We start from the raw sequence: 24,877 nt of genomic DNA, 5'->3' as shown, positions 1-24,877 counted from the left end.
CTGGAGAAAATGCCTTGTTGATGTCTGAGGTCAGAGGAGACTGCTTCAATGTGATAGGAAGCCAGCAATAACTCAACCACTCATTACAATCGCAATCCAGTAGAGCACCTTTTAGATGTTATCAAACGGGAGAATAACATCATGGATTTGCAGGTGACAAATCTGAAGTAGCAAAGTCAGACTGGATGTTTGCCTGTTCAGTGCATTTGAGCTTATGCATGCTGTCACAAACCTCCATAACACTGCTTCTTTACCTTTTTCTTTATTGAAATCATATTGCATATAATTAGCATTTTCCCTATCATTAAAATTAGCCGACGGTTGTGGAACTGTCCATGGTGCTGAACTGCAGCAGGTAAACACCCCTGACTGTTTTTAACCTAGCTTCGGTATCCATTCTAAAATGAGAGCGCCACTTTGTTAAAGTAGCAACAGCGTTTACATACATCACTTCTGTCATCTGCTTTAGCAGGTAAACTGCTGACAGGACAAAGTTAAATTAGTTTCCATGTCCCAAAAACCAATTTCAGCCTCCACCTTTGACCATGGCTGTGGCCCATCTGGCCTGTTTGCCATCTTGGTGAATAAAAGTATTAGGAAAAATAAACAACCAAAGTTTGCTGATGATGTTGCACCGATCAAGAGCTGGGTAAATTAATAGAAATGAATGATTTGTAAAAATTAAGGTGTGGAGAAATGCCAGAAAATGTCTGAGAACTACTGTAGGTTTTCCCGCTTCTTCGGGTCCATTCAAAACAAGTTTAAATTTAGTCCTCTTTGGTTTAACTCTTCTGAGATGTTTTAATCTTTTTCGCAACAAATGTCACAGTGCCGTTAAATATTAAAAGTGTGATTAAGAATTTTGAGCCTCAGAAGACAAACATCACAGAACAAAGATTTTTATTGCACTCGTAACTCAAAGACATACACTTCAGGACTCTCTCCAGACAGACATTTATAAATATCTTGCAGAATATATTCATTGTTGTTTCAGGAAAAATTAAAACAACCTTTGTGTTGAGAAGCTTTTAGCAGGGGGGAGGGGGGCCTACATTGTATACAAAGCCAAGACAACAGTGGCTTAGTGCAAATATCTGGAGCGTGATTAGCCATGCTATGCTATTTTTACAGCTACAGATACAAAGGCGTGATGAAAACACAAAACTTTACATGAAATAAGTGGACAAACCGAGAAGCAACCATATACACTTACATGTGAAATCATCTGCTCGTTGAGGTTACTTGTGGCAGTAATAATAAGTAAACTAACACACTTTGGGGTTCTAATATTTTAGGTTTCAGAATACAAATTCCATATTTTATAAATTTCTTGTGAGACAGTGCATTATCATCGGGTTGGAAGTGCTACAGTACAAAACTCTGTAAAAGACTCATTTATCAAAGGTAAACAATTTCGCTTGTAGGCAGCCGGTGTCATAGTAACGACTATCTATTGTGGAAAGCCACTTTGAAATGAAACCATAAATCATCTCTCCGTACGTTTTTCATTAATAATGGCAGCAGGGGAGGAGGGCCGTTTGTTTGCGTGTAACGGGAGTGTCGTCTAAAGCTGTTCGAAACCGACGGAGCAGAGCAGGAAGACAGCGTACAGCAGCAGGAGGCAGACTCCCAGCCTGCGGTCCAGCCTCCAGTGGTTCATATGGACACAGAGGACCTGAGGAGTTACGGACAGAAAGAGGCACACGGGGAAAAATTAAATAAGTGCTTTTTGTTTTGTTGTGTAATCACGAAATATGTTAGTGAAAATGGTCTCAGACAGTGATGGGTGGTCTGTTTGTTTTTGTACACAATCTCACTATTTGATCTGTGCTTTATAACATCAGGAGCTACTCACAGTAAGCGTGACTGAGGCCAGAAGCAGAATCACTGAGTACACCAGGCCTTTGCTGTTTATCGTCACCTGACAGGACACACAATGTGAAGTGTGTAACGCGCTGTTTTAAAACACTTGCAACATGTTCACAGTCAAATTTTGGTTTTGGCCAATGATTTTTAATTTTGGGGCTTTTTTTTTTTTCATTTTTAAATGAAAAAAACTCACACTGTTTAAAAGGGATTTTGTATGATTTTTCTTTCTCCCTGTCATTTATTTACCATTCCAGTGGACAGCATTTCAAATAAAGAGATCAGCACATGTACAGGTAATCCCTGTGAGCTAAACACTCAGGCTTCAGACTGCAATTAAATAAAACAAAAACACAATGTATGATGCCACGAGAGATCCTTTACAATTGGTAGTTTCAGAGAACTCTGGCACAAGCACAAGCACAGGAACCCCGCCTACCTGCTGTTCAAACCTTTTGTTTGTGAGGAGCATCCAATCAGAACAAAGCTTAAAGAAAGGATGAAGAGAGCCCATGACCTCAGAAAAAAGTTTTTGGTCTCTTGCAACTCCTTGAATAAATATCTGGTTCTGGTGCATTGCCTTACACACACATTAGCTGTGTGTGTCTGCTACTGGTCCTCAACAAACAGTTTACAGAGGGCTGTAGCGACAGCTGCTTTCACCGCTAAAGACAGTGTTTTGAGAGAAGTAACAGTGAATCAAAACAATAAGACTGCAGAGCTGAACAGTGATCTGGATGAGCATAATCTTCACATTTTAACACTGATGTAACCTTCAAATACTAGTTATAGCAGCTTTGAATTACTTCTTCATTACAAATCAGTTACAAATCAAAAGAAATGGTAGTTAACAATGAAAGAGTAATTCAGTAGTTCTATAAATATTGTCCAATTACAAATGTAAGTTTTAAAGGTGCCTTGAATATCATGTAAGGTACTTACAAAAGTTTTCTTCAGGTGCCGAGAGACTTTTTGTCTCGTCAAACACATTTCATGGTAATATTGAAGCTATGCTAGCTTACATATCAAAAGTAAAACTGAAACTGAGGTACAGAGAACAGCTGGTGTTACCACTGATCCATAGCTGACTATAAGAGTCCTCAGCGCCCAGGGAAAGCCCAGACCCAGCAGCACATCAAAGATATTACTGCCAATGGAGTTGGACACAGCCATGTCGCCCATCCCTGCAGCATAACAACATCATATGTTCACATCTTCATTTTCCTTTCCTTCATTAAATATTAAACACACAAATACACACCTTGTCGGGCGACAATGAGACTGGCCATGCAGTCAGGGACACTCGTGCCAGCAGCCAGGAAAGTGATGCCCATGATCACATCTGGGATTCCAAATGTATAGCTGATTATTGTCACCTTAAGAGAGGAAAAATGGTCATGCGCCTGTGTGTGTACGTGTGTGTTTAAACCAAATGTGTGTGTGTGTGTGAATGTGCATCATACCATCCAGACCATGAGGTAGGAGAAGAAGGCTATCCAGAGTGTGGAGGACAGGAAGGTGAGCAGGTACCAGCGCTCCCACCGCGGCAGGTTACAGTCAGGGATGGTGCAGTAAAGCAGGACGCTCACAGGCCAGGAGAGCAGCCACTTCAGACGCACACACCACCCATCTGAGAACATGATGAAAACACTCAGAAATGCACAAACAAGGTGAAACACACACACGCCCACCAGTTTGCCCAGAGGCGTCCTTACAGTTTAATCTGAACCCTTAAATTATTCACTGGCACAGCCTGGATGTGTCCGCGACTTCTCCTTTTAACTAACTCCATCAGCTATCAAATACTGTAAAGGATTATCTCTACAGTGCCTTGATGAATAATTATATTATTATTTATCAAAGCAGGAAGTTCTGGCTGATTCCAACGACAGAAAAAGCCTTTTAGAAGATCGACACAGTCTCTCATCTCTGCATTTTCTGTGGAGAGGAAGATTTAATTGGCTGTGGATGGCAAAAAAATGTCATCCTGTGGCCAGGTACATGATCGAGCTTCAGGATTAATCTTTTTCTGTGTTTCCTGAGTTTTAAATATGTAATGAATATTAACATCATAGTGGGTAAAACTCTAGTTATTGCGAAAAGCAAAAAGTGTGTGTTTTTTAGTATTTCTTTGACGCAGTATGGCTTACATGTGCATTTCAGATACTTTGAGAGTAAGTTTCGTCTCTTGCTTTTCCAAAAGACATGTTTGATAAGACTGACTAGCTCAAGTGTCGTAGTTCAGTCCTACCCTATAGACATGTTTTTTTTAGCAAAAAAGTTGACTTCTGTGTCAGGACCAAGTTTGGCCTAAATTTTTAGATATATTGAACTTTTAAGAGGAATCTTGTTTTGCGGCTGGATGTGAATTGCCGTGAAGATGGTGTGTGGTGGTGGTGCATATATTTGACTGTGTATTGAACATATGCAATACCAATGCAATTCAATCTAACGTTAGGCGGATAAACTCACATCTAAAATGATTTCCTTTATAGCATAATGATGTGAAACACATCCAAGTATTAAAACAAAATCCCAGTCGGCCTTTCTGTGAGGCCGGCTCTTACCTGGCAGGACAAACGGTTTGAAAGGAACATTCTCTTCATCTTGGTCCTCTTGCTCCTCCTCCTCTTCCTCTTGCTCCTTGGGCTGTCCTCCCCCACATGTCTCCCCTACTGTCTCTTTACCCCTTTCCAACTCTCCCTCTGGTGGCTGTCTCTCTCCCTCAGGTGCCGTCCCATTCTCTCTCCCCCAAGGCCCACTGGCTCCCGAACCTTCCTCCCCTGAAGCTGCCCCTTCCTCTGGGCCAACCCGAGCCCGAATCAGCCTTTGCCTCTGTGGGTGATTGGTGAGGGAAGTCAGGAGAAATTTAAAAAAAGAAAGAACTTTATTCAGGAAAAAACAGAAACACATGAGAAACACTGCAGCAGGGTTATGGAAATGAAGGTAGTTAAGATTATTTGAACTGGCAGGAAGAGTGATTATGCAGCTAGACAAGTCTTCACATTCACCAGAGGGGATTTAGAAAGCTTTATTTTGGTGGGGGTGGGGGTGGCATGGAGAGAGCAGGCATAGCATTGGCAGGTGTGCTTTAATTTGATGCTGGAAATGGCAATCACAGAGAGAAAGCTGAGAGAGTGAGGAAGCAGATTGGGAGATTGGGGTCTTGTCTGCTTTTGTGTCTGGGCTAATATTATGCATTAGGCTGCACTCTGTGTTGGTGTGATTTCTTTGTGGGCTTATTAGATGGCATCTGTGTAACAATGGCAAACAGGATGTTGTTTGATATGCCAGTACACATCTCCCCGTTTGCCAGTTTGTCTGCTATAGATGCACCAATTTAGTGTCTTCTTATTCCAGTACCACAGCTTTGGGTTCCTGCTGATGCTGTGTACTTCTCCCTAACTAGTTCTAGGTTTCAAGAAAAAGAAAAGAAAACCACTGAATTGAAGTGTTTATATTTAAATCTAAATTAAAATGGTAAATGGTCTGTATTTGCATAGATGGTATAACACTAGTCGCTAAGGACCCCAAAGCGCTTTACATATCCAGTCATCCACCCATTCACACACTGGTGATGGCAGCTACATTGTAGCCACAGCCACCCTGGGGCGCACTGACAGAGGCGAGGCTGCCGGACACTGGCGCCACCGGGCCCTCTGACCACCATCAGTAGGCAACGGGTGAAGTGTCTTGCCCAAGGACACAACGACCGAGACTGTCCAAGCCGGGGCTCGAACCGGGAACCTTCCGATTACAAGGCGAACTCCCAACTCTTGAGCCACGATCGCCCACCAAAATACCACCAAGCCGGCCGAAAAAGCCAGGGCAGCTTGATGTTATGCAATGAGTGTGAGCATGTGCAGTGTACCTCGCTGATGACCATGCGTCCTGCCATGCGCAGGCAGGTGAAGGGGGGGAAATGCGGGGTGATGAGAAGACGGAGGCTTGCCTCTGACAGAGTGAGTTGATGGGGGTGCGAGTTCAGTAGCTCATCCACCATCACGACCCCTGAATCCTGACCGGCCACCACACATGAGTCTTGGAGACAGAAGGAAGAAAAGCAGAAAAATGTTTAGTGGGAGATAAAAGAAGAGGGGAGGACAAAAAGGACACAGTGTTACGTAGAGAATAACTTTTGTTCGTCAAAATGGTCTAGTTCTATTTCAGCCTGTTGGAAATCCCCAGGGGAACACAAGAACCTTATACTGACAGCTTAAACTGTGTCACTAGGTCTGCTGGATGCTGCTCAGAGGCTTGGCAAACTTTTTCCTGTTTTGGATGTACAAGCACATGTACAAACACGACCCTTTTCACCTGGTTTCAGCGGCACCATGTCATTGTCGCCGTCTCCGGCGTTTCCGACAGCAGTCGTCCGTCGCAGACCGCTCAGACACGGCTGACCTGCCCTGCTGCAGTGTCTCTCCACCAAGCAGCACAGAGATCTGTTAAACCTTCACAAAGCACAACACATGAAGATGCTGCCTGTGGTACGTATAAAACATGTTGTGGCTTTAGGTTGGAAATATGAGCAGAAGCAAAGACTCACTTCATGATGATTATATAGAGTCCATACATAGAGATCAGGATGATGGTCTCCCACCTGAAACATGCACACAAATACCACCACAGATTCACAAATACCCACACAATCATCCAACGCACACTGGCTGCAAAAAATGTTTACCACAGTCTTACCACAGGACTTTTTCATCATAGATCACCTGCAAAAAAAAAAGAAGGAAACTTTAATGCCAACTTCAATTAGTTTTTTAGAAATATATTTAAACCATAACTCACTGCGAGAAGTTGCAGTATAGGCATGCAAAAGATTGTTTTATAAAGAATGAGAAATAATAAAAACTGGCCAAAAAACCCCAATATTAATGTCCTGTAATAATACAGGAGGTGTGTAGTTTTTCCTATACTGTTAGCCCTATACTTTATATAGTAGTTAAATCAGACAACTAAAAAAAAAAAATTATTTGGCGCCCTTCACTGTGCACACATGAAAATCTGATCTACAGATTTTGAAAGGTGGAGCTGGAGTAGAGGCGGGTTGCAAAAGGGCTTGCAGATGTGCAGCAAATGTAGGGCTGCTAAAGTACCGATAAAAACACACGTTATATGGAGAATTACCAGTGTACCAGAGTATGAGCCGTGACTTTGTATCCTACTTGATTTATCAATTAAAATATATACTTTAGATGCACCAGTTTAACATTAGAGTCATCTTTCATTTGCTTTTATTCTTGCACTAAAAGGTGCTTCCTTTCAATTGTAGGAATAATGTTACATATAACGGTGAGTATTTCAAAATCCAAATCCAGTTTATTTATATAGCACGTTTAAAAACAAAACGTTTGCCCAAAGTGCTGCACAGAAACACAGGGTAAAACACAAGGTACAACCACTGACACTCACATAAAACATAATAAAACACATAAAAACCATATCAACTCAAGCCAGTCTGAACGCTATCGAAAAAAGGTGTGTTTTCAAAAGCATTTTAAAAATAGGAAACGAAGATGCCTGTCTAATATTTAAAGGCAGCGTATTCCAAAGTTTTGGGGCCATAACTGAAAAGGCTCGTTCTCCTCTACGTTTAAGCCTTGATTTTGGGACAACCAACAGCAGCTGGTCAGCTGATCTGAGGGTCCGTGAAGCAATATAAGGCTGAAGTAACTCGGAAAGGTATGGGGGAGCAAGACCATTAAGGCATTTAAAAACCAGTGTTAGGACTTTGAAATTAATTCTGTGATGAACAGGAAGCCAATGAAGAGAAGACAGGATAGGTGTTACATGTTCATAGCTGTGGGTACCAGTTAAGAGGCGGGCAGCAGCATTTTGAATGAGCTGAAGACGAGCAAGAGATCGTTGGCTGACTCCAAAAAACAGTTCATCACAGTAGTCAAGCCGTGTTGAAATAAAGGCACGTATTACCTTCTCCATGTCACGTCTTGACAAAACTGGCTTCAGCTTAGCTATTTGCCTCAGCTGGAAAAAGCTTTTTCGCAACACCAAACTAATATGTTTGTCCAATTTAAAATCTGAGTCCATAATGACTCCCAGGTTTGTCACACGCTGCTTGATATAAGACCCTAGAAAACCAAAATTTACGAGCGGGCTGCATGAAATATTATTAGGTCTAAATACAATCACCTCCGTTTTACTCTCATTGAAACTCAAAAAGTTCAAAGCCATCCAAGCTTTGATATCTTCAAGGCAGTTCAAAAGGATTTCAGGACTTTTCATCAGTACTGAGTTTTGTACTGTAGAGATTTCTCACCAGAATAAGCACCACTATGGAGAGGATGTAGAAAACAGCATCACGGAACAGAGGCCACCAGCTCAGAGCAATGGGCTGCAGAGAGAAAGGAAACATGAAACACTGTGAAGACTCCGTCAGGCAGCAAGGGGTGCTCTGTAGTGTGCGTACCTGTCCTGCAAAGATGCCACAGATGCCGATGATAACCAGGATGTTAAAGACAGCTGATCCCACAATAGTTCCCACGCCCACGTCACCCTTTGTGATAAACACGGCTAAGTCCAGAAGAAGAAAGATCAAACTGAAATCATGCACACGTGTTTTATCTGCAACAGTGTACAAATTAAGAGTTTCTCAACAGAAGATAAACACAGTAATTCATCTGTCAGTTGACACCCAGAGGGGCTGGCCTGATGTCTTTCATGTTTTGTAATATTTACCGACTTATTGCCTAAAGTCAACTAAAGTCAAAGCAAGACTTTTTTCTTTCAAGATTAAAATATATTGTATCAGAGGCCGTTTTTGAGGACATTTCCAAAGGCAACATTGATTTAGAAGTAAGGCTTTCATTTTTATAAACTGTAGGTCAACATTTGTTTCAGAAAAAGCAGAAAAAAGTAGTTAGTAGTTAGTCTCAATAAAGGATCAGAGTCACAATACAATAATATCACAATATACTGCTAACAATAACAATGGCTCGTGCTACAGTGATGCTGCAATACCTGATACAAGACAGTTATATCTGATATGTTTTATCTGTGCAAAAGAAGAAGAAAATAATGCTAAAAGGCAAAATGTAGAAGTGATGTATTTAATTATTGTACTGTAGTGTCACAGTGTATGGGCAACATTATTATATAAGCAGTTACACTTACTGACCTGCTGTATATGCTTGTTTGTGTTTAACGTAATTTTTTAACTGTAACAAAAGAATTTCCCATATCTGGGATAAATAACGTACATCTTATAATATATTCACCTTGGAAACGTTTATTCCTTTGAACTGGTTGAATTTTTGACATGTCTGAGCTTAATGCACCGACCTGGCCTCAGATTAACGTACTTATCAATAAGCTTAGAGTGAAAGTCCCAGAAAAAGGCAACAAAGAAACAGAGCTGGGGATGACAAGCACAGCTTAAAAACACAGAGACTAACTCAGTGAACACACAGAGTATCTGACAGAGGCTACAATGGAGACAGGACTGTTTACTCAAAGAGGGAGTGAGTGAAACTCAAAACAAGACACAAGAGACAACTAACTAACAAAGTAAAAATAACAACAGCACCCAACTAAACACAGAGATATGAAAGCTCACACTAAAAAATAAAAACACAACACAGGGGGAGGCTGGAATAATGAGCTGAAAACAAAATACACGGACAAACACAACCCTCCACTAGGAAAACAGTTAAGTAAACATAGAACTATAGACTCTGGAATAGCAGGAAAAATCAGAACATAAACTCCAAAATATAAAATAAAGGTTTTATTTAATTTTATTTAATTTTTTTTTATCTTATTTAAAAAAAGTGAAAGTTTATTTACTGAAACACTGTTAATGATTAAAAAAAAAACCTGCCCCACAGTGACATGATAAACCATCAAGCTAAAATAAATGTTGTCTTCTTGACATCTATGATTAATGATAAATGCCTAAAATGAATCACTGCTAGCTCCCTATGTGCACTTTTCTCTGTCCTGATTAGACATTGTCTCTCCGATTGCCTCTAATTGGAGCACTGATGGCAGAAATATTGATCTAACCAGCTGGAGGGAATGACTGACTGGGATACTGACCAATCAAAGAAGTGAAGAGCTCAGGGGCGGAGCTCCCAGCTGCCATGAAGGTTGCCCCGGCAACATCCTGACTGAGCTGAAGGTTCTAGTGGATGGAGAGGGGAGATTAAACAGGCTTAAGGATGAGGATGGTCATATTTGGCATTCTTCTGTCACAGGATTGATCCTAATAAATACGGTGTGTTTATCCAGAGCCTGCCGTAGCCAAAGACCTCTACTGCTGTCCAAAAACTACTAGAAAAACATCAACTAAGGTTACATTTGTCCAATGAACATGAACACTAGTTTATAATTTAATACCACAAGGCTTAAACAGAGAGTTCTGATAGACTAACACACTATTGTTTCATGTCTTTAGAGATGAATTACAGCCAGTAAAGAAAATACACTCGCTTCTTACCCTTTAAAGGTTTTTTTTTTTTACTTAATACCTAGAGTAGAATGGGAAACTATCAAGTATTACTTTACTTTCAGCCATTATAGATTTCTGCATCGTACCTCTGACACTTTTTCCAGTGATGGCACAAAGTAAACATCACAGACAATGGCCAGTGCGTGAAACATGTAGATAGCCTGAGAAATACAGCAAACGCATTACTGAAGATTTGGTTTAAGATGAAAATAAGAGAAAATACAGCATTTTATTATGTCAAACGCAGGCTTTCAGACAGATGTGATACTCACACAGAGAACATGAAGGAGGACTGCACCCTGTCTCCTTTGATCCACAGTAAAGACGTCTTCAGGAAACTCACTGATAGCTTGGGAAAAGATGGATAGAGTCATGATTCGGCCGTGTGGCAGGCAGGATGAGGACCCAAATTGCAAACTCACAGACACGGGGGATAAACTCAAAATGCAGCTTTATTGCTGACAGGTGATAAACAATAACGATGATACAAAAGCAATGCAAAACTACACTAAACTGGGAAAAGCTAAAGTAACATATACCGGAAGACACGGGGAGAACCACACACGGCATGAGGGAGAACGCGACGCCGAACAGAGGGAGACTCAGACAGAAATACACAGAGGGTAAACGAGGAAAGTGGGCACACACGGGGAACACAGGTGACACTGATAATCATAACGAGACAGGGCGGGGTGAACTGAACATGACATGTACAGGCACAGAGGTTCAGACAGGAGGAGAGAGAGCACGGGGAAAACACAGACATAACGGGCTGGGGAAACATGAAACAACCACAAAGGGAGACGAGGGCTCATAAATACATAGAGGGCACACAGGGGGGAGAGAGAGCACGGGGAGAACTTAGACATAATGGGCAGGGGAAACATGGAATAAAACATAAGGAGAGACGAGGGCTCACAGATACACAGAGGGGCACACAGGGGGTAAAAGCCATGAAGGGAAAACACTTAGGGAACAACACAACAGGGCAACTCAGAAAACATGGCCTAAATAAGGAACGAAATACAAAAATACAAGGAACTAAGAATACTGGGCCCACATGGCCCAGGACCATGACAGATAGAGTGTAATCTAATGACATGTGGAATTAGGAAACAGTGTTGGACAACAAAAACCAGTTACCAAGTATTCTAATACATTACATTTTAAACACGACTCCCTAAAACCTGCACTTTTATCTTCTGATATCTGAAGATTATTTTCTGTCATGTCTCAAAATTAACTCACAGTGACTTTAACACACTTTCTTTAAAGGAGGATTTGTTCCCTTGGAGTTCAGAGAAGAGCCGCAGGTAGATGGTTAAATGAAGGCTGTGATTAGAATTATAACTCAGCTCCACCCTGAACCTGCGGGCATTTATCCTTGCATGCGTCAGATCTAGAATTGGCGTATCTCAGTTTGTTGAATGTATCCTGTATCTTGTCTAGACACAGCTTGAGTTTAAAGTCACACAACCAGGAGTCCAATTGCATTACAGCTGTATTTTCCATGCTCCTCTTATGACTTCACACTATCCCTCACGCCATCCAAAAACAAGTGTTTTATTGACTTTCTTTGTCAGTTCTTCTAAAAGCAATTCCAATTATATTGAAGTTCAGAGGCATCTAATTTGGCTGAGCGTCACCATGCGTCACAGCCTTTCTCCTCCCAGCAGAAAGCGATTGCTTTGCTTGGCTGCACTGTCTTGCACATAAGCTCATAAATACCACAGCTCACTGCAACATTTAAAAAGCTTTTTTTCATGATACAGACGCAACAATAATCTGAAAAGCAGCCTCCCAAGTGACTTCCCCTCAAGGTTTTCTGATTTAACTGTACGTCACATTTTTTAAACCGCTTTTAAAAGTGAAAGAGATATCAATGTGCAGTTAGAGGCAAACACAAATCACACCTAAGAGGCAGAAATGGCGTGATGTTGGTTTAATTCAGATCATGATCAAACTGTATATTTTTAGCATCAGAAACCACATGATGCTCTTAAAAATAGAAATATGATAGTTTGAACAAAGCTTTTAAGTTGATCTGCACTATATTTCCGTGAGGCAGGAACTTCATTCTGACTGAATACAGCTCAGTGTGTTCTGTAAAAATCTCAAGCAGCCACACAGATCCAAGCATGCATAAGCAATGGTAGAGCGGCTGATGAGAGGTTACTAATCAGCGGGTCAATACCACAAGCGGGCACTTTGAACAGCTCCAGATGCACACTATATCAAACCACAAACTCAGTTTCCTAGCAACCATCAAAGACCTAACTGTTTTTAAAACATATATATGTACTAAATTTAAAGAAATGAAAGGTGGACCAGAGGAGTAAAGGAATGCACAAGAGGAAATAGTTCTTGATTTAAGGAGATAAACGAAGATTGCACACTTTGACTGCCATAAACACACAAGGGCTCAGAAGGTCACGGTGACTGTACACAGGTTATCCAAACCTGAGCTCATTCTAGCTCAACACACTGATGCAATTAGACATTTAAAGTTTTGTAAAGATAATGTTCCTGTTGGCGCATCATGCACGTCTATAAACAGAGTGTATGTGAAAGACACAAACACGTGGTAAAGCACCTCACCAGATCTAGAAGCACCCCCAGTCTGGTTGTCTTCTTTTTGCTGGATGAGCTCCCTCTTGAATAAGGAGCTGCTGTGATCCACAGTTGGTCTACGGTAGTCTAAAAAGAGTAATTCACATATGAATACAGTTAAGGTATTTGAGGATATAAATTCAACATAACCTTTTATGTAACTTTAATGTGTTTCTTTACTAGTATCCCGCTAAAATAATCTGTACAACGTGACATTTGCCTTAATACTGCAATTTGATTTGTTATAGCAAATAATGAAAGTATAGGAGTGGTTAAGACAACTTTAAATCAGAGTCTTTATACGCACCTGTAACATCACAGAAGTGAAAGATCCAGGCGGCTGCGAACAGACCGACTCCACAGACGCAGAAACGCTGGAGGAGGCGCGTCTGCCTCGGTCTTCTCGGAGCCTTCATCCCGCCTGCTGCCGCCGCTCGTCGGCTCTCCGCTCAGAACATGCCGCTGCCCCTCTTCCTCGGACTCCTGCTCTCAGACCGAATACAACTGGCCTGTTGATCTCTTATTCTGATTTATTGTCTATCTTTCTTTGCTCCATCCAATAAGCAAGCGGATGTTAAACAGGTTCGGCCTGTCCACAGCATCTCCGGGAGTCAGTCAGCACTAACCGTGCAGCATCCACACGCTTCACATACATCCAGCGGATACTTGCACACAATGAATCATCAGCCAGCGCCTATTTGATAATATCCCGTCTTTCCTCCTGATCTAAATCTGATCTGCTGTTTATGATTTTCCCGTCGGGGAGGAGGGTTTTTTTCCTGGACCTACAGACTAGAGCGCCTTCAGCTGGGTGGGGCGACGCGAGTGAAATACTGATAACACGAAGCAATGATTCAAGTGTCACGTGAAGCGCGCGGCACCGGGATTCTGTGGGGTGCATGAGAATATTTTCCAAAAGTATATATATTTTTTTCATCGATTAAAAAAGAAAATTCAAAAGGTTAAAGGGAGTAAAGCCTCTGTGTGAAGTAAGGTCCAAAAATAAGATAAGATCAGAAAGATGTTGAATAAAGACATATGCGCAATGCAACTTAACATAGATGATAAGACAATGAAATGAGATAAAAACAAAAAAAGTGAAAGTAAAAAAGATGCAAACTGCAAAGAGAGCCATAACATCCATAGTTTATTCGTTTTTGGGAATCAGAATTCTGAGATTAAAGAATTCTGACTTTAATCTCAGAATTCTCAGAAAAACGTCAGAATGGAGAATTCTGAAATTAATGTAAGAATTCTTTTTTTATCTGAATTCTGAGACTAAAGTCAGAATTCAGATTTTTCCCCCTCTGAATTCTGACTTTAATTTGAGAAAAAAAGTCAGAATTCTGCCCTTTTTCTCGGAATTCTGGAAAAAAAAAAAGACGTGCCCACTTTTTCCCCCCCAGTGGCCCTAATCCTCTTCTGTAGCTAAGACACTTGCTTTTGCAAATTTGATTTTTTGATCAGCACAGCCTCTACATGCTGTTGGTTTAGAATCTAGACGTTTCTGTATGTCATAACAGTGCAATAGACAATCAGCAAGCTCATGCAAGACCCTGAGGCTGAAGCAGCTTAATGCATCATGAGAAGCTTTATTTGTTTGTTTTCTGAACTCATGTTTACAAAAGAAATACTAAAATACAAGAGTAGACCAGAGGGAGAGTTAAGCTCAAATGGGAGGCAAGGCCCCATATTGTACACTCCAATAGGGCTGTAACATCAGGTGGGCGCTAGTCCACAAAGTGGTGATGGAAGAGAAGTCAGATGTTCCTGCAAAGCATCCTGAAGCCACAAAGGCTATAATCATGAGAATGAAGATGCACAGCATAAAGAAACCCACTCTCCAGATGGCTTTCTCCAAGGTACCTGGGCATCTTTACACGATTGAGAAGCAAGAGGGAGAATAATGAGCGAGAAAATGAAATACGATGCCTCCATCACGTACAAAATCTTATCTGAGTACCTTTTAGACTGAAGCTTAACTGTGGGAAGATGAGGTTTCAGCAGCTCCTCAGTCTTAGCTTCCTCCTGCAGACAGTGTAGCAGGCATCATTAATGTAGCATTTCTAACTCAGTTTCTCTAGTTTGTATTTATTTTATTGAACTTCATACAGACATCTACATTTCCATGATTTGTGGAGTCTGTCATGCCGGTATTCATTTCAGCTGTTGTGGCCAGCAGTTTAATTTCCTCTGCAAAGGACAGAGGGCGGTTGAGCACTCGTTCCTTCTCTCTCATCAGGTCACTAAAAACAGAGTGACGCAGTACATTATGAGCTCTCCCACTATACTGTGTAATCTTTTAAAGCAAGAGGATCTGTGAGTGAGGATTACAATGTGGCCTCATCTTGTCTGTCCTCCAACTGCTTACTCAGCTCCTGCGTTGTCTGCCTGAGGTCCTGTAGCACAGACACAGGGCCAGACAGTAAAACACCTTAAAAGTTTATAAGTCAGAATTGGGCAAATGTTACAAGGGCATACATGCCAACCTTCCCGATTTTTCCTGTAGAATCCCGAATGTCAGTGCCCCTCCCAAAAATCTCCCGGAGCCACCATTCTCCCGAATTTCTCCCGATTTTCCACCCGGACAACAAAATTGAAAAACCATATATCGCAGAATTCCAGTTTCCAACTGTGGCGGCAGCTACTTAGTTTTAATATTACTCCTATTACTCTTTCTGGGTCACAAAATAAACTTTTAACATATTTTCAGGCGAGAATGTAGCTGTGTAAACTTCAAATATCTGAGCCGAGGAGACACATCGGCACCCGTCACATCGTTTTCAACCCCCACGGTCTTTCACTACTCAGATTAAACATGATATATAAGTCACTTTGATAACTTAAAACTGCTATTGTTGGACTTTTTTCAGTGTTTTATTTGTTCGTGAGTAAATCAGTTTGGCTGAGATTAAAGTTATCAGATTAGATTAGATTCAATTTAACTTTGTTAATCCCTCGGGAGGGTTCCTCCGGGGTTTTCACACAGCTGAATAAACGTCAAACAGAAAACTGATTAAACAGATGTGTGAGATGGTCAAGAATTTATGGCAGCGTCAAGTTTATATTTTAGATAGCAAGGAGCAGGCGGAAGAATTTCACTCCACTGACAGAGTTCGTGATGTAATTCTGAAGGCTAGACTGTCCAATTTCACAGTCGCTCACTTCCGGCCTACCCGGCTTTCGGAGGACCCGGCCCACTTAGATTGCGAAGGCTAGGTCCTGAGGAGGATGCAGCCTCTCAATTTGGATACCCCCGCTGTTTCTGGCCAGCAAATAGAGCTGTTGGATACCCCCAACAGCCCTTTTGAATGTCTCCCTAATTCTGAGGTTTCAAGGTTGGCAAGTGGGGACTCTTTGTGAGCATCGCCTATGGACTGATTCCAAATGCAGTATCACATTTCAGGAATCTCTGACTCTCACACTGAAGATGAAGCAGACAATCCCTCCACCAAACAGACTTTAAGATGAGTTTTTTTTAAATCAAACAGTAATTGTGACCCACAACTACTAACTGTGCGCTCGGCTTGCAGGCACACAGCATGTTTAAGATCTCCCCGCTGACTTTCAGTGATGTTTAAGTCATAAAACTGTGAGAGCTCCTCCAAAAGCGTCAGCTTACAACTCCAATCAATCACATAATACATCAAATAATAATCTCTGTAATATTCTGGATATTTATTATTGAGCTATTTGTATGTATTAGAGCTATTTCTTATAATAAGCAATTTAGTTCAGTCTGTTACTGTTCTTACTGTATTGAAAGCAACTGTAACCACATAACTTCATTTAATAAGGTATTCTGTGATGAAAGCTGATGTCTGCTTTGCATCAATACTCAACAGTTCACAGTCTTCTTATAGACCTGCTTTTTCTTTCTTCCAAACATATACTTGATGATTCTGGCTAGACTTTCTATCTCTCTGCATCTCTGACTTATCCAGATGTTTTAGTGAAGTGACTGCACGTAAGGATTCCTTTGGAGGACTCTTCCATGCAGGCTGTGTTTGCACATCTGAACTGCACAGTGAAATAGTGCACCAACTCTCCTCTGTCAGTTAAAATTTCCAGCAGCTCTTTTGAATTCATGACGTTGATTTGTTTTCCTTTCTTGCACAGCAGGGGTGCAGTTTTAGCTAAAAGTTTTCTAAGCCTTGCAGATATTGTCTTGACTTTCAGAGTTCCTTTTAACTGTCGTTTCTCAGTGACTTGTCAGACAATTGAAAGTTGGAGGTATTTTGATCTTTTTAAAAGCCTTCCCTTTGATGCCCTGACAGTCTTTTCAACTATGGCACTTTTTGACCTGTCAACAAGTCAATTAAGGCCCAAAGAGTACCCGGACTTTTACATACAACTGTGCATTTGCAGATCCCAACAGCTCCAATGCAAGCTCGCACATCATCACACAAAGGAAATGTCTCTCTTGTCAACAGTCTGCTAATCACTGACACAGTTTGAAATCCATGTGATAAAGAGTTGCATCACATGAATAAATTGCATAAATTATACTTTTTTTGGTTTAATGTTTGATTAGATATCAATGGATAAAACATTCTTACCTTTATATTGTTGAAGCACTCTTCCACAGTTTCACTTAATTGATTCATTTGCAAGTGTATCTATAAAGAAATGGTAAAACAATAAACAACAGAGAACTGTGACAATCTTTACTGTTAATGTTTGTGAGAAAATCTAAAACTGTTGGTCAGTCACTGCTTTGTATTGACATCGATGCTGATCTTATACTTGCCAGCTGAATAGCCTCATCCTTGTGCTCCAGGTTTGACTGGTCCTCTTCCCTTTTAAACTAAAAAAACATACAAAGTACAGAAGAAAAGAAGATTATCAAAATACTTTATACTCATGTCATTCAGGTTTGTCAAGTGAAACCAATGTGGACGTTCTTTACATCTGCATTATTTTTTAAAGTCTTCCGGTTATATAGAAGACTGTGGAAAAACAGCACTCAGCTTCCTTGATCTATGATATGACACCCTTCTGGGATCTTTATGAGCTCATTAATATCAGATCATTCTGAAAAAAACATTCATTTTGTTTATTATGGACATTATTAGAGCCAAAAAAGAGGATTATGCACAGTATTCTTGTTTTTAAATAACTTGTCAATCACATAAGAATGGGCTGTCCTTGTTTTTGCAGTCAGATACACTCCTTGTTTGCCACATTCAGTTTCAAAACTATAATAAGGCAACGAAAAACACTCAGTTGGAGGCTTCATAACTTTACTAATGTGTGACATCGAGGTGGCTATAACCATGGTGGAATTGATAACGTTACCTTCAAGTCCTGAATTTCAGACTTGAGGTTGCTCAGTGAGAGCTTGTCCTGCTCTATTTCTTGCTGGAGGCTTTTGAGCTAAAAAAAATAAATTATATTTATATTTAGACACAGCTTTCCAAGTTTCTGCAAAACTTAAGATGTCAAAACTGAAACCCAAAAGCAAAATTCATCCAAGATAAATAAGCATGTATCACTGCACACTGAAACTATAAAATATGAGTGTTTAAAGTTGTTACTGAATGTGAAAAGTAATGCATATCTACCTCTGCAGTTAGCTTTTCATATTTTTTCTTTATCACAGTGGATTCCTTCTCCTACACAAAAACATGAAGGTTCATCTGAAGTGAACTCGCTGGGAGAAACCAGCAATCAGTGCAACATTACATCTACATTTTATGAAGCTTAAATATCACTGGGGGAAATAATGATTTGATCCAAGGCTGGATTTGTAAGTTTGCTCACTGGCAAAGAAATCACAAGTCTCCAATTTTTATGGTTGTTTCTTTTTAATGGAGAGAGACAGACAATCAACTATTCAGAAAAAAACACATTACATAAAAGTAGTAAATTGATTTCTGTGCCATTGAATGAAATAATAAAACATGACTTAGCACTTGGTGGAGAAACTGTTGAAGATGTTTCTTGTAGTTACCACCAGGTTTGCACACATGTCAGGAGGGATTCTGGCCCACTGCTCTTTACATGAACTTTCTAAATCCTTTAGGTTTCTTGGCTGCTGCTTGGGAAATCAAAGCTTCAGCTTCCTTCACAGATTTTCTATGGGACTGATAGGCTACTCCTTAACATGCTTCATATTGTTGTTTTGGGTCGTTGGTTGAAAACCCATCCATGGAAGGGGGTTCTCTTCCATGACTTTAGGGACTTCTCGTATTGTTAGCAGAAAAAGCATAACGATTCCACCTCTGTACCTGACTGTGGAGATAGTGCTCATTGGGTCATCATCTCTCTTCTTCCAAATGCGGCATGTCAAGTTCATGCCAAAGAACTCGATTTTGCTTTCACCTGATCACATCACTTTCTCCCAAACCTTCTCTGAATCATTTAGCTGTTCCATGGCAAACTTAAGATGTGCTTGCTTGAGCAGGGGAACCTTGCGGGTGTCGGAACCAAAGAAACTGCTTCTGAGGATAGGACTGCTTTACTCATATAATAAGTCTGTTATTGATTGACTGTAATCTATGTACCAAATTGGCTCACATCTCTCCATTAAAATGAAACTACCATAAAAACTAGACACTGTTTATTTCACTGTAAGTGAGCAAACTTACAAATTCAGCTGGGGATTAGATAATTCCTCTGCTATATTTCAAACACTTCTTACGAACCAATTCACGGATCTTTTCTTCATTCCGTCTATGTGCCTCGAAGTCATCTTCCAGAGCTATGCAAGGCTCCGCTTCAGTCTGTTGCAAGTCTTGGAAAACTTTCTCCATGCTGGAGACACACAGCGACAGTTTTAAGCTTCTGACCACATTGCTAAAAAAAAAAAAAAAAAAGAACCTAATAAATAAAATCACCATAAAAAAAAAAAAAGCACAATTATCCAGTAATAACAACTGACTTATAATAGGTTTAAATTAAAAAAACAAACAAAAAAAGGAGATCTAACAGCAAGATGCAAAGTATTTCACAGGCAACAATAAAACAGCAAGATTAATCTGAAATTAGTAAAATATTAAAAACCCAACCTGATAACGTACTGGATTGTTTCATTAAATTCCAAGCAAGAATTAGGCTACGTTCACACTGCAGGTCGTAATGCTCAATTACGATTTTTTGATCAAATCTGATTTTTTTTTGTCTGGTTATTCACACTACAAATAAAATGTGACAGCAAACGCGCTCTAGTGTGAACCGTTCATGGCCCCCAAAGCGGCCCGCATGCGCAAAAGAAGACGTCACACACAACGCGCTCTGTTTAGACCCAGACCAAACAGTATTGTTTGACTGATGGCCCTTAATATAAAGACTTGTTTCGGACTTTACGTTTCCCAATTTTGTTTTAAGTTATAAAGTTATTTTGTTATTTACATATGGCCTAATAATGATCCTTATTGCTGTTTTAGAGGAGCGGTGCTTCAAAGGATAGTTGCAGATTTCTGTCATAATCTGCAGATTATACAGTACAAACAAAATGTTCACGTTTCTCCAACGTTGTCTTCCCAACAGTTTCACTAACATCTACACTGGATGGCCAGGAAGCGTTCGCGATGTCTTCTCCGGCGCTGATAATTGGCGTCTGTCTTGTGTGAGTGACGTAAAAGACGGATTTAATGCGACATGACCATTCAAACAGCAGTCGCTTTCTAAAACATCAAATATGTATCAGATTCAGTACCACATACGAAAGTAACCCAGATCAGATTTGAAAATATCGGATCTGTGCTGTTCACACTGTCATACCGTGATCGGATATGGGTTGCATAGGGTCAGAAAAGTCGGATTTGATGCGCTTTCACCTGCAGTGTAAACGTAGCCTTAGAAACACTGCTGTTGTCCTCAGGGCCAAAGATAACAATCTTTCTCTTTCAGACTTTTCCCAAACAAACATAAACCACAATGTTTTACTGGAAGCCAAAATATGGAAACATGTGACACTTGCAACTGAATGCCACCGAATGGCAGGGAGACGAAATGGAAGTGACCCTTCCACAATCAACTCGTGACAGTAATCTGTCTTAACTTACGTTTCAACTTGTTTTCTGAGGGACTTATTCTCCGAACCCAGTGCTGCCATGTCATCATCTGCACCATCGAGCAATTTCCTCATGTCAGCATTTTGATCTCTCAGCAGACTCTGACTGTATTCCAGCTCTGCTATTTTCTCAAGCATCTCCTTTGGTGACCTGCACATGCACATCACAGAAAAAGGTCATATGCTGCACAGTAAGTCCAACCAGTTGTGTGTGTGTTCATTAAGCATCACTCACATGTTTTCCTCTATGACATCCATTGAGTTGGCGTATTCCTTACCCTGCTGTGATCAACATATGTTTTTGTCAAAATTCATATAAAATAGTGACAAAGCCACAATACATATTTTTGAAGTGAATGGTGTTGAAAGTAATTTAGATTTCAACTAGATTTCAAGTAGACTTTATTTATTCAAGCATAAATACATTTTTGGCAAGAAAGAACAAGCAAATGCACAGGTTTCTATTAGGTAAAGTAACAAAAATATATGTGGACAAGTTGTGCTTATGTGTGGTTTCCTCCCAAAAGACAATTTTGTGCCATGAAAAACCATGATCTACTTAATTTATCTAGGCCACTACAGTCATGTGAAAAAGAAAGTTTCAACTAAACCCACCTTAAGCAGTAATAAATACAAGTAATTGTTTCCAGTGTGACTTTATCAGTCTTTTACAATATTGGCTTTTGCCCAACACAGCATGTCACTGTGCATTATGTCTAAGTATCTTCACTTTGGTCTTGTCTTTTTCAAAGAAGTATCATTGTTTTTTCAGATGTACTAAAGCTAAGCCATGCTGACACTTTTACAGAAGAGGCTTTCTCTTGGTAACGACTCCAAAGAAGGCCTACCTGTTCATTATTTTCAGAACTATACTGTCATGAACTTTAACATTTAATATGCTAATCGAGGCTTGCAGAGATTGAGTTTTTGCAGTTTCACTAAGCACTGCACAATCTGAACTTGAATATGCTGGGATGTCCACTCCTGGGATGATAGAGGCATTGTGTTAACACACACCTGAATGCTTCAGCCCAGTAAAATGCCTGAACTCCTGCTTTTACAGAGGTGCTGGTACTTGCTTAAGGTAAGTTAATCATTTACATTTGGAGCACCTGGCTGCTACTTGCCCTATTACTTGCTATGGCTATAGTAAGGGTTTGTTAGTTAACTAACTAGTTAACTTAGTTTTTGCATCAAGTCCTTTTTTTTTAACATGACTGAACCAGAAATGCTTCATATGAGGCATATTTGTTTTGGCCTTGCAGGCAAGACCAGGACATCACACATTTAAGTAGAATGACATTTTGCTGTTAATGTAAATATAGATGGAGGTATGATTAACCTTTGGTAGAACCTCAAAATCCCATCCTTTCGTGAACCTCGGGACCAAAAATGGTCCCGCCCCAAAAGTGCTCTAAAAATGTTATATATCAATATTTTTTTCTACTTTAAATTAGTCAATCTTTTAAAACTACTTCTGCTTAAAATATCCATGTCAAGTTTTAATTATATTTTCATTGTTTTAACCCTTTAAATCCCAGTTTTATTACATGAGCGCCCTGTTTTTTTAGCCCCAAAAAACAAAAAAACTAAATATTTTCCAAAAAAAACATTTGAAGTAATATTTGTTTGTTATTATAATTAAGCCTTTAGATGGACTAAAGATTGGCACCAACAGTCATTTCGATCGCCTTTTATTTTTTTTCCAGGAGCGCATTTCATAAAATGCACACTATCGACCACGCCCAAAAAGTGCAATAAAAATATTAAATATTAATTTTTTTTTCACTTTAAATTGGTCAGTCTTTTAAAACTACTTCTCCCTGAAATATTCATATAAAGTTTTAATTATATTTTCGTTGTTTTAACCCTTTAAATTACAAAAAAACTAAAAAAAAAACTAAAAAACTAAATATTTTCCCAAAAAAACATTTGAAGTAATATTTGATTGTTATTATAATTAGGCCTTTAGATGGACTAAAGATTGGCACCAAGAGTCATTTCGATCGCCTTTTTTTTTTTTTTTCAGGACCAGAAAATGGTCTCCAGGCGGCAAATGCTCCTCCTCTAGGCCGAAATAAGTGCATGTTGCCGGGGTAAGTCGCGACGATCACCGGGGCACGATCACCGGGGACTGCTTTTTCCAGCCCACACGTCCGATACCACGTGACAACAAATACGTCATTTCCTGTTGACTAAAAAAAAAATGCACCCTCTCATGGTCCTAGGGACCAAAAAATGGTCCGCCCGATCAGCGGGCGAAGCCGCTGCTGCACGCCGGAAATGAGGCTTCATTTCCGGCAGGTCTGTCCAAGCAGCCCGCTGTTTTCCAGCAGAGGTCAAATGTGAAGCAAGGGCGCCACCCGGTGGACAAATAAAAAAATTACAACTCTAAGGCCTGTAGTCCAAAACGAAACCTAAGCTGGAAACCTGACGATCCCTTTGACCGTAATTTTTCTGGCGTGAAAAATAGCGTTTATAATGGGTTTCAATGGGGCACAAATCGGCCACGAGGTTCGATAGTGGATGTATGCCTTTTATTCAGCCATTTAAGCTCATTTAAAAAACTCAGACTGAAATTTTAAAATAAAATGGGAAAAAAATACATGTTTGAAAATTTGGCTATACTCCATTAAACACAGTGGAAATGGCGTGGAATTAAAAAACGGAAAGGCCACGAAATGGTCCCAGGTTCTACCAAGTGTTTTAAGGCCACATCAGCTTGAAAATGAATAAAAACAGACTCAGGCTTAGCTAACGGTTAACTTAAATGCGAATAATTAAAGCTAATAAGTTATGAGAACTTAACTGTCGTTTACAAAATGGTTACGTTTTTTTTTTTAAATACAGACACACATGCAAGCATTATTGTAACTTTACATAAATGTTTAAACGTACTAAAATGGAGGGGGGGAAAGGCTAATGCAAGGTAAAAACGTGCAAGCTAATGGCCAGCTTTTTTTTCAGTTAGCGTTAGTTAAATAAAATTCAACTTTGTGCAATAAAGACAATTTCTAGCAGAGCTTATAAAAGTGTTTCAGTGGTGTTGTAGCTGTATAAAACTAACAAGCTAAAAACCTTACCAGCACATGAACACTTTGCTACTTGGATACCTGGTCACACTAGCTTAACTACCAAGGATCTAGCTTCCATACAAGCTGGTTACCATGGCAGCAATTAGTTGGGCAGGCTTCACAATGAAGGCACTTTTATCAAATCGCTTATTTCCATCTAGTTTATAACAAATTTATATAGCAGTATAACTGTAAGACTCACTGATACTGCTTATAAGGGATCAGAAAAGTTGCTGCCATGTGGAATAAATGTAAACTGTGCTGGTAGATATTGCTGCTTGCTTCAGTTGCAATTATTAGTTCAATATTAGACAAATATGACAATTTGTTTGTGTTGTGTTCAAGAAACCTGTCTTGGATGTTTTGAGCTTTGTGGTTAACCATCCATTAGAAGATGGGTAAACTTCTGTCACACAGGGATGGACATGGCCAGAGGCAGGCTGTGGGTGTTTAAATGCTTAGTTCATCCCAAAGTGGTAATAGAATATCCCCTGTCACAGAACAAATGGAGTCTCAGCATGCCATACCAGTATTATTCCCATCTTATATTGTTTTATTTTGGTGAGCCTCAGTTTCCTGTCACCTGATGTAGTCGCCTGCTGCTGTAGCCCATCTTCATCAAGGTTCAATGTGTTTTGAGTTCAGAGATGCTCTTCTGCATACCTTGGTTGTAACAAGTAATTATTTGAATTACTGTTGCCTTCCTTTCAGTTTATGCATTTCTCTGAACTCGGGATATTTTCAGTTATTTTCAGATGGCTGTGCAGGAAACTCCAAGGGGATCAGCAGTTTCTGAAACTCAGCTTTGTTGTTGGTGCCAGATGGATTGGC

General features: G+C 40.1%; 2 protein-coding genes across 11 annotated transcripts; both read right to left on the bottom strand.

The window, feature by feature from the left end:
- Positions 1-883: 883 nt before the first annotated feature.
- On the bottom strand, positions 884-13,790 carry LOC147338137 (sodium/potassium/calcium exchanger 3-like). Of its 2 annotated transcripts, XM_086258318.1 has the most exons (17): positions 13,263-13,790; positions 12,944-13,042; positions 10,618-10,694; positions 10,432-10,506; positions 9,934-10,018; positions 8,306-8,409; positions 8,156-8,230; positions 6,565-6,590; positions 6,416-6,469; positions 6,184-6,320; positions 5,819-5,907; positions 4,434-4,701; positions 3,330-3,496; positions 3,128-3,242; positions 2,938-3,050; positions 1,856-1,921; positions 884-1,675 (listed from the first exon to the last, which is right to left on the bottom strand). In XM_086258318.1, exons 1-17 carry the CDS (start codon positions 13,369-13,371, stop codon positions 1,565-1,567), a joined length of 1,770 nt encoding a protein of 589 aa, XP_086114444.1. In that variant the 5' UTR covers positions 13,372-13,790; the 3' UTR covers positions 884-1,564. The 2 variants fall into 2 exon arrangements, with proteins under 2 accessions (XP_086114444.1, XP_086114436.1); XM_086258310.1 differs by having other exon boundaries at positions 8,156-8,409.
- Positions 13,791-14,527: 737 nt separating this feature from the next.
- On the bottom strand, positions 14,528-24,574 carry LOC147338136 (uncharacterized). Of its 9 annotated transcripts, none has more exons than XM_086258233.1 (12): positions 24,396-24,574; positions 21,208-21,254; positions 20,965-21,123; positions 19,603-19,753; positions 18,520-18,570; positions 18,254-18,331; positions 17,706-17,762; positions 17,515-17,574; positions 15,290-15,354; positions 15,072-15,201; positions 14,919-14,983; positions 14,528-14,829 (listed from the first exon to the last, which is right to left on the bottom strand). In XM_086258233.1, the coding sequence occupies exons 2-12, from the start codon at positions 21,228-21,230 to the stop codon at positions 14,625-14,627; spliced, it is 1,044 nt and encodes a 347-aa protein (XP_086114359.1). In that variant the 5' UTR covers positions 21,231-21,254; positions 24,396-24,574; the 3' UTR covers positions 14,528-14,624. The 9 variants fall into 9 exon arrangements, with proteins under 9 accessions (XP_086114359.1, XP_086114344.1, XP_086114369.1 ...); XM_086258218.1 differs by lacking the exon at positions 24,396-24,574 and adding an exon at positions 24,056-24,333; XM_086258243.1 differs by lacking the exon at positions 24,396-24,574 and adding an exon at positions 24,056-24,332 and having other exon boundaries at positions 15,078-15,201.
- Between the last annotated feature and the right edge of the window lie 303 nt (positions 24,575-24,877).

Source organism: Aulonocara sp. 'chitande type north' Nkhata Bay, linkage group LG2, assembly GCF_057382095.1.
Source record: "Aulonocara sp. 'chitande type north' Nkhata Bay isolate Kocher_YH1m ecotype deep benthic linkage group LG2, A_spYH_male_GT1.1, whole genome shotgun sequence".
Classification (NCBI taxonomy): Eukaryota; Metazoa; Chordata; class Actinopteri; order Cichliformes; family Cichlidae; genus Aulonocara; species Aulonocara sp. 'chitande type north' Nkhata Bay.
The sequence above is the reverse complement of the archived record's forward strand: the minus strand, read 5'-3'. Positions and strand labels throughout refer to the sequence as shown.

Excerpts from the sequence above, each read along its gene's own strand:
- LOC147338137 (XM_086258310.1), bottom strand. The coding sequence starts at position 13,371 with ATGAAGGCTCCGAGAAGACCGAGGCAGACGCGCCTCCTCCAGCGTTTC. Across the intron at positions 6,470-6,564 it reads TATGATGAAAAAGTCCTGTG|GTGGGAGACCATCATCCTGA; the intron begins GTAAGACTGTGG and ends TGCATGTTTCAG. Across the intron at positions 1,676-1,855 it reads TGGCCTCAGTCACGCTTACT|GTCCTCTGTGTCCATATGAA; the intron begins GTGAGTAGCTCC and ends GTAACTCCTCAG.
- LOC147338136 (XM_086258233.1), bottom strand. The coding sequence starts at position 21,230 with ATGGATGTCATAGAGGAAAACAT. Across the intron at positions 19,754-20,964 it reads CTCAGAAAACAAGTTGAAAC|CAATGTGGTCAGAAGCTTAA; the intron begins GTAAGTTAAGAC and ends TTTTTTTTTTAG. Across the intron at positions 15,202-15,289 it reads AGACAAGATGAGGCCACATT|TGACCTGATGAGAGAGAAGG; the intron begins GTAATCCTCACT and ends CTCTGTTTTTAG.